Source organism: Herpailurus yagouaroundi, unplaced genomic scaffold (assembly GCF_014898765.1).
Source record: "Herpailurus yagouaroundi ecotype Mexico unplaced genomic scaffold, PumYag 221, whole genome shotgun sequence".
Taxonomy (NCBI): Eukaryota; Metazoa; Chordata; class Mammalia; order Carnivora; family Felidae; genus Herpailurus; species Herpailurus yagouaroundi.
Window position 1 is genome coordinate 15550127 of NW_024412452.1, and position 11973 is coordinate 15562099.

General features: G+C 39.8%; 1 protein-coding gene across 3 annotated transcripts in view; it reads left to right on the top strand.

Moving 5' to 3' along the window:
- The window catches only part of LOC121019085 (E3 ubiquitin-protein ligase RNF113A-like), a 21323-nt gene extending 14866 nt beyond the window's left edge, over window positions 1–6457 (top strand). For all 3 annotated transcript variants that reach the window (XM_040458226.1, XM_040458228.1, XM_040458227.1), the window contains one exon: window positions 5335–6457. In XM_040458226.1, the coding sequence (XP_040314160.1) occupies window positions 5372–6409 (1038 nt within the window). In that variant the 5' untranslated portion in view covers window positions 5335–5371 and the 3' untranslated portion in view covers window positions 6410–6457. The remainder of the gene's footprint in view (window positions 1–5334) is intronic.
- The last annotated feature ends 5516 nt before the right edge of the window (window positions 6458–11973 follow it).

Here is an 11973-nt window from a genome sequence, read left to right on the forward strand (position 1 = left end):
CCCCCTTAATAGATATTGTTTGAATTACGGCTTTCCTTTTAAATTGTGGCTGGCCATGTATGTTTTGGGATATGTTGTATGTATTGCATAAACACATAGACCATTTTCTGTTCAGATACTATACACTTTTATGTGCAGCACAGTTATCCACATATATATAATATCTCTCATGCAAATATACAAAAATTCATGAGGATGTTTTGCTCTCTTAAAATACTTTCAGATTGCTTGGATGATTTTCTTTACATGTTTTCAACTTACCTAACGGCAAACCTCACTTCATTCTACACTAGTCTAATTAATTTGACAGGACTGGAAACTTGTTCTTCCTGTTCACACTTATTATTCATCTTTTCAGAATGCCCTGTAGGGAGGATGAAGCACAATAAAGCAGTATTTACCAAATGCCTTAGTGCTAAATGCCCTTTTAAGCTGACTCGGCACATTGGTGGCATTGAGTAGGTCTGACTTTAGGGCAGCCTAACAAAAATGACATTTTCTAGAGTATCATCTATTTAAACAGGTCTTAAAGAAGGGAAATATGTCCGTTTTTCCCTGAAGTTTTACAGTGGGCTCTGGGGACTACAATTTATCCCTACTGTATCTGAAACTTTGCTAAAGAAATGACAGAGGTATCATATTTTGCAAGATAAGCCTTCAGTCTGCAGTGGCAAATGTAGAGATAATTTCAAGTTTTTTTTAAGAACTGCAGACATAACCTGAAACATACCAAGCATTTTGAGAGGGAGTGGGTTGAAATGCAGAATCGATAGATGCAACCAGGGAGAAGGGCTTTTCCTTTTAGGCTAACTTTGAAATTTTCCTCAGAGAGCAAACTTTTGATAGGGGGCAAAGATTCTTACAAGGTTGGTACAGGTGGATAATTAAAAAAATAAGAGTGAATTTATCTGCATACATTATTTAAATACCTAAAGCATTTCTCTGCTTTAATGATAAATTACGATCAGTAAAATCTGTTGGCTGCCTTCAAGCTAACTAATGGATCACTAATCAGCAACAGTCGAATCATCCTAACTAAGGTGGAATAAATATCTCCAAGGAAGCTGCAGTTAATTTTTTCGGTCTAAACCTGTACAGATGCTGACATATACGTACCTATATTCTTGTACTACATATGTGTGTGTGGATATGTGCATACATGTGTTTGTATGCACACATTAAAAACCTTTGACACCTTCTTGTTCACCCACCACTGCTCTATTCTTCTTGGTATGTTATATAAGAAAGATTGTTCCTGCCACTAATTAATCCTTAAAGAGATTGGCTGATACATCTCATTGTTACCAATACATTTTTAATTGTTCATTTTACTCCAGCACCATTTGAACACAAGTCAATTTGCAGTTTCATTAGAGGACAGAAAAGGCCTGGGGTCTATCCTTAGTTTCAAAAAAGAAAAGGATAAAAAGCAGGCAGAATTTCAGAAAGAATGTTAATCCTCGAATTAATCAAGCAAGAATTAATGTGTGCTGCTACTTGAGTGCCTAAGTCTTCTTGCCAAGAAGTGCACTTTGTCATACCTACCCCTCCGGAGAAACCTCTTTACAAGCTTTGTGGCCAAATACCCTGGCAACTAATGACGAGCTTTGAAGCAACATTCACAGACCATTTGCTTTGATGACATTTGGAGGCTTTTCTCCCCTCATTCCCATTCTATTGTTAAGTAGAGTACACATGCCACACAGCCTTTGAAAACTAATCAATACAGTAAGATTTGTCAGGTTGCAGCTGACTAGTATTACATCTTAAAACTCTTTCCTTAGCTGACTTGTTGTACACATTTTTAAGTTAAACCTTATGAAGGGGGTTGGGTAGATTAGCCTTACCATATTCACAGGCACACTAGTATGACATGGCTCTTTCTTCCATATTTTAACATCAAAAGCTCATAATCTGTGTAAGTTAACCTTCCATAAAACTAAAATTATATGGTCATCATACATAATCTGATGATTGATTACAGCTGTCAGAAAGGTCACAAATTGTAAATGTTTACTACAGTTGCACCATGAAAATTACTACATACTTTAAAAAAATCCATCTAGAGAAAATAGACAGCTTACATTCATAGGTTGCAGAACTGAAGCATATATGTTTTCTTTGTGACTTTTAGCTCTCTTAAAATCAATGTTAAAACCCTTAGGTCTGATTTTTCATTTCAATGTCTTTGTGTAATGTGCCTCAACCATACCTCATCTAATTTAATAAGATGCAAGCTAAGGAAGTACTTAAGTTACTTATCAAGGGTTTCAGATGACACATTATTATTGTATTCAAAAGTCAATATTTGCTAATCATGTTAGTACAGGAACTGTTCCAGGCCTACAATTCTTAAATTGCAGAGATATTTAAGATTAATTAAACCTATCTCCCCTGGTCCTCTCTCTTCACCTCTGTGGAAGGAGTAAATCAATGACATCCTATGTAAGCCCAGAGAGCCAGAGCTTCAAGCCTGAAAGCCACTAACATCCTTAAGCCTCTGTTTGCATCGGCTCCCCAGAGTTGAGCTTTGCCATTTCTCCACGGTTTAAGGAACGTTTGCGTGTTTTGAGAGCAAAGTTCACCAGTTTGCTTGATGTAATTAAAGAGGTATGACCGTTCCTGAACATACAACCTGGACTCCGGTATTTTTTTAAGTCAGGAGAATGCTGAAATGATCATCTGGTCTGACTTCTTTTTTCTTTTTATATGAAACTTTGTGGATAAATTCGCAGCAGACAAACTTGAAAGGGCACTTGCGGTTTCCGAAGCCAGGCACAATGAGAACCTGTGCCTGGGTCCACATCCCTGAAGGGGTTACACTCAAATGACACGATTGCAGTGAACCCCTGACCTCTTGCTTATACCCTTGAGCGGAGACAGCCAGTTGTTCAAAGGTCAAGGCTCCTTTACTTTTAGACAGTAGACTCGTTACACAAGAACCATTTCTAATCTAATGTTACGTACAGAGCCCAGGACCTGGCTGAGATTAAGTGATAAATAAAACTTTGAAGTCTTATTAACGTGTATTGACTAGTAGAAAACTGCCAAACATAGTACTTCAGTGATGACTACATTAGCTGCTAGTTCAGTTCCCTAAGGAGAGACTAGTGCATTAGCCCAGTGTGCCACCCAGCATATATTTACAGGTAGTTCGTGAAAACAGTAATGCTATGCACACTGAATATCTGGAACATGAATCAATGGAGACCAGCTAATTAGGTTATAAATGCATTGGTTTTATTTTTAACGTGTCCTCAAATAGAGTCTGCGAGTAAGCATTCTGAAATGGGGCTCTTAAACTGAGAGAAGCGACAATCAGATTATTCTCTGCCACTCTCCAATCAATCCAGAAGAGGCAGGTAAAATACTCTGATGCATATTCTATATAATCAGAATGACACATCCTATTAATATTCCAATTACTGTTGAACTATTAGCAATGCCTGAGTCTGGTGTCTTAGAGCCTCATAGCAGTAATCCGGGAACTTCGTGTCATCTTTTGTATTCATTCAATTTAAAATGAGACAATTTTCCCTTTAAAGCACTTTTATTAAACATTATTTTATGCATGGATTTAACATCCTAATTGATTTAGGTGGACTCTCAGAATGAGATGCTAACTCCTTTTGTTCTTTTCTTTGCTGAAAGAGGTCAGCAGCTGTGATCTTATTTATAAATTTAAATGCCAAATTTTAGCACAGTGAGTTATTATTAAAATAATAGTTATTCGTGTTCATAAAAAATCTCTATTCACACTGTAAAAACCAGGAATCCGATAATTTAATAAACTGGTCTAGAGTAAGAATGGGCCAGAATTGTCACTCAGAACACATAAAAATCATAAAATCGTACACATGAAAGTGACTTTGGAAAAAGCACTGAGATGTTTCCACTCTTCTAAATATTGCCTCAACCTAAAATTTGCTTCTTTTTTTTGAAACTCCTATAGGAATATATTCAGTACCACAGAAAAAATACAGTTCTATAAGCGAAATATAGAACTACTAGTTGAAAAAGTCAAACTTGCCAGCATTTCGTCCATGTTTTAGGTTGTTTGCTTTATCTTAAATTGATTTTGGTTAAATGAGTTTGTGTGATGGTACAGCGTAGATCAACCTGTGCTTTCTTACATTATGTAGCTGCTACTGGCCGTGAATATCATGAATGTGGCACACAATGCTGATGCCTTGGCACAGCTTGAGAGGAGTGGATATAGAAAAAGGTGGATGCTGGGGCACCTGGCTGGCTCACTTGGTTAAGCGTTGGATTTTGGCTCAGGTCATGATCTCATGGTTTGTGGGTTTGAGCCCCGCATTGGGCTCTGTGCTGACAGCTCAGAGCCTGGAACCTGCATTGGATTCTGTGTGTGTGTCTCTCTCTCTCTCTGCACGTCCCCCCACTCGTGCTCTGTCTCTGTCTCTCAAAAAGAAATAAACTTAAAAAAAAAGAAAGAAAAAGATTGATGGATATGAGAAATGTTTTGGGGTAAAGTCTAAAAGATGAAAGGTTGAAGTTGGGATATGAGTAAAATGGAGGAATCAAGGAGGATCAAGGAGGAATCAAGGCTTATGGCTTGAGAAATTGAGTAGATAGTTATTTCCAAAGATGGAAAATACTGGGGAGAAGAGGTTGAGTTGGGGTCTGCTGGTGCAATAAAGACTTCTCTTTGGACATGGTAAGTTAGAGATGCCCACGTGGAGATATCAAGGGTGCAGTTGGATATTTAAATCTGAAGCTCAGAAGTAAGGTATTGACTAAAGATGTCAACTTAAGCATTGTCAGCATACATATGGCATTAAAAGCTATGAAAATGGATGAGCTAACTCAAGGCCTAAGTATAGAGAGAAAAGAGGGACTGAACTCTGAAGAATCAGCATTTAAAACCCAGGCAGGGGGCGCCTGGGTGGCGCAGTCGGTTAAGCGTCCGACTTCAGCCAGGTCACGATCTCGCGGTCCGTGAGTTCGAGCCCCGCGTCAGGCTCTGGGCTGATGGCTCGGAGCCTGGAGCCTGTTTCCGATTCTGTGTCTCCCTCTCTCTCTGCCCCTCCCCCATTCATGCTCTGTCTCTCTCTGTCCCAAAAATAAATAAACGTTGAAAAAAAAAAAAATTAAAAAAAAAACAAAAAAAAAACCCAGGCAGTACATAGCCTCTGTGTCAGGGCCAGAGATCACGCTCCAGAAGACTTGATCAGATGACCCAAGATGAGATTTGAAAGGCATTCCTTTCCTCATACCCTAAAGAACTGTACCAAATTGAGATACATGCTTGTGAAGGATCATTTTATTGTTCTTATTTTTATTTTTATTTTTTTTATTAAAACTTCAATACAGAGCACACCACAGCCGTTCTGGAGCTTGGGACTCTAAAATGGCAGAGCAGCTTTCTCCGGGAAAGACGACAGACCAGGTGTGTACCTTCCTCTTCAAAAAGCCTGGTAGACAAAAAGGGGCTGCAGGCTGCAGAAAGCGCCCCGTCTGCAACCGGGAGTCTGGAGACGGCAGCAGCAGCAGCAGCAGCAGTGACGAAGGCAGCACAGTGGTTCGCCCAGAAAACAAGCGGGTGATCCACAATCCGATGATACAGAAGACCCATGGTGGTGGTAAACAGAGGGTGGCTGCTCTGTTGAGCAGCAAGGAGGAGGGGACCGAGCCCCAGAGCCTTGGCATGGTGTACAAGTCCACCCGCTCAGCAAAGCCTGTGGGACCAGAGGACATGGGGGCGACTGCAGTCTACGAGCTAGACACAGAGAAGGAGCGTGACGCACAAGCCATCTTTGAGCGCAGCCAGAAGATCCAGGAAAAGCTAAGGGGCAAGGAAGATGACAAGATCTATCGGGGGATCAATAATTATAAGAAATACATGAAGCCCAAGGATACGTCTATGGGCAGTGCTTCCTCCGGGATGGTGAGGAAGGGCCCCATCCGAGCTCCCGAGCATCTTCGTGCCACTGTGCGCTGGGATTACCAGCCCGACATTTGTAAGGACTACAAGGAGACTGGCTTTTGTGGCTTTGGAGACAGCTGCAAGTTCCTCCATGACCGTTCAGATTACAAGCATGGGTGGCAGATCGAACGTGAGCTTGATGAGGGTCGCTATGGTGTCTATGAGGGTGAAAACTATGAAGTGGCAAGCGATGAGGAGGAGATACCATTCAAGTGTTTCATTTGTCGCCAGACCTTCCAGAATCCAGTTGTCACCAAGTGCAGGCATTATTTCTGCGAGAGCTGTGCACTGCAGCATTTCCGCACCACCCCTCGCTGCTATGTCTGTGACCAGCAGACCAACGGTGTCTTCAATCCAGCGAAAGAATTAATTGCTAAGTTGGAGAAGCATCGACCTGCAGAAGAGGGTGGTGCTTCCAACTTCCCAGAAGATCTAGATGAGAGTCGAATCTCCATTACTTAGTTTTCCCATTATTCTCATACCTCAAAATAAATATTTTGTGCTAAGCAACTGATTTGAAAATGAGTACAGTAAGAGGGTAGGAAAAAAAAGAGGCCGAGGGACATGCTAACCATACTCTTGAATCAGAACCTTTGCAGTTGCTGTTCCCTGTGTTTCTGGGACACTTCACCCTCAGAATTCTATATGACTCACTCCCTCACATTCTCCTGGTATCCATGCAAATGTCATCCATTTAAGTGAGGACCTCACTGACTGCCTTATTTAAAATAGCAACACCAATCCTGTCCCTATCACTGTCTATCCTCCTTCCTCTGTTTTTTCTTCATAGAATTTATCACTGTCTGGTATATATTTACTTGTTATTTGCTTGTTTCTCTCTTTTCTCACTAGAACATAAGCCCTATAAAGAATTTTGTGTCACTGCTGTGTTTCACTGCCCCGTTTCACTGCTGTGATCACAAAATATCTCCCACCCCAACCCTGCAAATACTTGACACACAGTAGGTTCTCAATGTATTTTTTAAATGAACGAATGAAAGAACAAACCAGAAAAAAGAGATAAAAGGGAACAGCTAACGAAGTAGGAGGAAAACCTGGAGGTATCTCAGAGGCTAAAACAAAAAAAAGGTTTGGAAATGGAATATGGTCTAATATGTTAAATGCTGCAGAAGGGTCCAGGAAGATGATAAAGCAACAAATGCATTACATTTGGCATTATGAGAGTAACTGATGTTGACAAGAGCAGTTTCGGTATAGTGGTTAGGACAGGAGTCAGAATTATTAAGGGTGAGGCGATACTAGGAGATAAGGAAGTGGAAATAGAGGCAGTAGGTAACGAATTTGAGAAGCTGCTGTGAAGAAAAGTACGGGTATAAGGCAGTTCATAAAGAGGAATATGAGATGAAGGAAGGGTGTATTATTTGCTCTGGATTTTTAGTGGGGTATTGATTATCTCCTGCCACAATATTGCTGGTTAACAAACAACCATAAAACCTTAGTGGCATTCGATAATACACAATTTTTATTTCCCTGGCGTGGTTAGCTAGGTGGCTTTGCTTTACGTCTGGAATTTGGCTCATGTAGGCTGGCTTCAGCTGGGATTACTTAAGTATGTTCCACGTGTCTCTCATCCTCCACCAGCCTAGTCCAGGCATGTTCTCCTCGTGACACTGAGCCACAGTACCTAAGTGGAAATGGGCAAGTTCTCTTGCCAGTTCAGAACCAGGACACTGTCACTTTGTCTTCATTCTCCTGGCTAAAGCAAGCAAGAGGCCAGCTAGATTCAAAGGAGAAGTAGTCCAGTTACTATTGCTCTGATGCAAACTGCCCTAAAACTTAGCAATGAAAAATAACCATTTTATTATCCTTAACAATGTCTTTGGGTCAGGAACTCAGGGCACAGTAGGGTTGGCTTTCCTCTGCCCCATGATGTCTGAAACCTCAGTTGGTGAGATTCAAAGACTAGGGACTGGAATCATCTGGAGGCATCTTTACTTGTGTTTGATAGTGATACTGGTTGTCAACTAGGACTACAGCTGGAGCTCTTGGCTGGAACACTAGCATGTGTCTTCTCCATGTGGGTTAGACTTTCTCACACCAGAACAGAATTAATTGCTTCTTTCATGGCAGCTCAGAACTCTGAAGGCTGGTAACCCAGTGTGTAAAGCATGAAGCAGGTCTTCTTTTATTACCTGGTCTCAGAAGTCAAGCAGTGTCCCTTCTGATGCATTCTGCTGGCCACAAACCAATTCTCAAGCCTTCTCCAGATTTAAGGAGAGGAGGATTATACTCTACCACTTAATGGAGGGGTGGTAAATTTAGGAAATGGATGCAGGCACATTTATGAGTGGGAGGGGGAAGAAGAAAGATGCAGTAGTTTACTTTCTAAGATTAGTTGTACTTCATTCAGTGTTGCTTGACCCTGTGTATTCATTCTACCTGAGAGCAGCCAACACAGACCAGAAGGTTCTTCACCCTACACGGAAAGAAAATGTATTTTTAACCTGAGACTGGAGCTCCCAGGATAAAGAGTTTATCCAAATTGACTCCACCTACTCGATTTTGAAGTTAAGTCCCTGAAGATTCCTGGGCATGGCTGCTGAAAAAGCTGCTTTGCATTTAAAAGTCTCAACGGAGGGGCGCCTGGGTGGCGCAGTCGGTTAAGCGTCCGACTTCAGCCAGGTCACGATCTTGCGGTCCGGGAGTTCGAGCCCCGCGTCGGACTCTGGGCTGATGGCTCAGAGCCTGGAGCCTGTTTCCGATTCTGTGTCTCCCTCTCTCTCTGCCCCCGCCCCCCGTTCATGCTCTATCTCTCTCTGTCCCAAAAATAAAATAAAAACGTTGAAAAAAAAAATTTAAAAAAATAAATAAATAAATAAAAGTCTCAACGGAGAGTATAAAAAGCAAGTGTCAGCAGTCATGTATTATAGGAGTTGGTTCTCAGTGTTTGACTCAGTGATGCCCAGGGCCTTCTCCTGAGACATTTCTAGGGTGGCTTTGGTGTCCAGAAACTTCAGTACAGCAACACTTTACAGACCATGCTGATTGCAGATTAATTTTGCGAAAACCTAGAAGATATTTCAGATCTTTGAGTTATTTGAGTATTCAATTTAATTTTAGCCACAGATGTTTATATAGGATTTCTCTTATTATTTCATTTGATATATTTAATTGTAATGTGCCATTATTTCAAATCACATTTTGGATATGTTAAACCTAAACATGGGGGAAATAAATGAAACTTTTAAAAGTAGATTCTGCTTTTCCCTGTGGGTTTTCTGGGCTAAAGCATTGAAAATAAGCTGACATCTGTTGTAAATTTATGCTATATACTTCTGGTCTCTAAAACCATATACAACTTTATACAATACAATAAATGCAATGCAATGAAATATATATACAGTAGTTCCCCCCCACACTTATCTATAGGGGATACATTCCAAGACCCCCAGTGGATGCCTGAAACCACAGATTATACCAAAGCCCACATATACTATGTATTTTACTGTACATAAATACCTATGATAACATTTAAAAGAGTTTCAAATCTTTGGTGTTACATATTGGATGTAAATGAAAAACCAGATGCAAAATCATTGACAAAATATACTGTTTGAAGAAGGTGAGATCTTTCTCGTGAGTAGGAAGAGGAGTGTTTGAATAAATATCATCAATATTTATAAAGCATTTTGTAGTTTAAAAAAAGTTTTTGAATGGTTTTCTGAATAGCCTTCTGTTGTGTGTAAGGTAGGCATTATTGTTTTATATTCATTTTATAGATGTGGAAACAGGATCAGAATATTTAAATGGTTTTGTTTCACAAAGTAAGGAAATGGCAGAGCTATAATTTGAACCCTGTTTTATTGCATCTCACTGAATGGATTATGTGTGTTTATAAAGATACACCTAAATTTATACATGTTTCTATACGTGTGTCAATAACATAGGTCAATATTGTGTAATCCATTATCACATATCTAATTGTGTGTATGTCTATAGAAATGAATATACTAATAATTATTTAGATCTTAAGCGCAATCACTCACATATTTTAATAGATACAAATGTATACTTATTCATACATTTTTCCATCTACCTATCAAACTTCTGTTTGATATCTGAAAATGTGTTTGCATTTGGTACACATTTTGATAAAGAAGTATTTAAAAGAGGGGCGCCTGGGTGGCTCAGTTGGTCGGGTGGCCGACTACAGCTCGGATCATGATTTCACGGTCTGTGAGTTCGAGCCCCACATTGGGCTCTGTGCTGACAGCTCAGAGCCTGGAGCCTGCTTCCGATTCTGTCTCCCTCTCTCTCTGCCCTTCCCCTGCTTGCTCTCTGTGTCTCTCTGTCTCTCTCTCTCTCTCTCAAAAATAAACATTAAGTATTTAAAGAATACAGCTAATAAAGATGCCTTTACATTTTGAAAGTCAAACTAACAGAGCCTTAGTATTTAAAGTTGGCATTTTACCCACTCCTTTTCAGAGCTAAAGGGATTCAATAGTTAAAAATTCTATGAACATTTATGAGGAGGAGCCAAAACAGAGAAAACAGTGTTTACATATAATCCATCCTTGATGTGAACAAAACTTTTGATAAAATTGTAACATAGAAGACTCATCCATAAATTCAAGGGCAAAGAACTTAAGAAAAAACCCAAATGGGCAGGTGTTTACCAGATGCCATGTGGTGTAAGTGCAAAAGAGCTGATAAATGTGGGTGAAGCAGAGTAGGTCTCCTGGATTAGCTACCTTCTAAATATGGATCCAGGAGAAGGAAATGGCAAAGAGGAAAGAAAGTCAAAAACACCAAACCACAAGAGCTCAGGCCTAAATGCACAAAAGGCAAAAGGCGAGGTTCTGAGGAGTAAAGTTAAAAAAGGACTTATGGCAATTCATGAATGTCTCAAACCCATGACCAAGTTTAATGTACCTTTGTCTTGCCACACCTCCAGGATTCTAAGAAGCTATTCGTTGTAAGACGAAGAATTCAGTAACCGTCCTTTTGGAGAAAAACACTATATTAAATTGCATGATGAATCTAGGACATAGTCCGGTTGCAGAAATGTGAAAAAACGTGTGTTGGGCAGCTGGTACAAATTTAAATCAAGGAAATAAATGTTTGACTTGAACCACTTTGATTAAGAGAAAGATGTATTTAGTGAATAGTACTCAAACGATAACAAGGTTTAACAGAGAGCAGAGTCTCAGTGAGGTACAATTAAACAAATAGTTAAATAATCTAACATACAAGTGTTTAAACAAGAAATCACAGACTGCCTTGATCACCACTCAGTGCACAGTGCGTGAGTCAGAAGAAATTATTTCAGCACCATTGAAGGGAAGAGCCATGTTGTGCTCAATTCTGGTTGACTTATTGCAAATAAGGGTATCAGAGAAAATGAGAAGTTTATGGCAGGAGGTAGATAAAGTTATTCAGTGACTCAAGGAAATTAATTATAGAGGAAAAGCTCAAAAACTAGGTGCGTCTGTGATGACCTCATTGAGGGAAGCAAAATGACAGGTGTTGCAAAGGCGGATTCCCTGAAGGGATCTACATTTATAACAACCAAAAAGGGAAGTCTGAAATCCCCACGAGAGGTAAGCATGAGCAAAATTTAATTGATATCTCTCATCCACCCTTTGCTATTAGGTAACATTGGAAAGAAAGAGTTCTGAGAAGTGATTAACATGAATGCAAACAATCCAAATATGGACCTGATTAAGAATTCAGAGGGAGAAAAATAAACTCATATGAAGACACATCTTTTACAATTTTACTTTATCTGGAATTTTTCTGACCCCGAATGAACAGTTAAGGAGAAAAAAATGTACCCCTATCTTGTCTGGAACTGGTATGTGAATTCAAGTTCTCAGTTTTAATATCAGGCAAAGCTTTTTCCTTTGTTTATTCTTGTTAAAATATTACACAAAATGAAACCTAAGTCGTTTGTAATAACTACTGTTCAGATGCCACATTTCAGTTATTACGCCGTGTCCTTATGACTCAGAAACCTTTGAGACTAGACCTGTGTGAGATCCTCAGGTTCTGCTCCTCCTCTCACT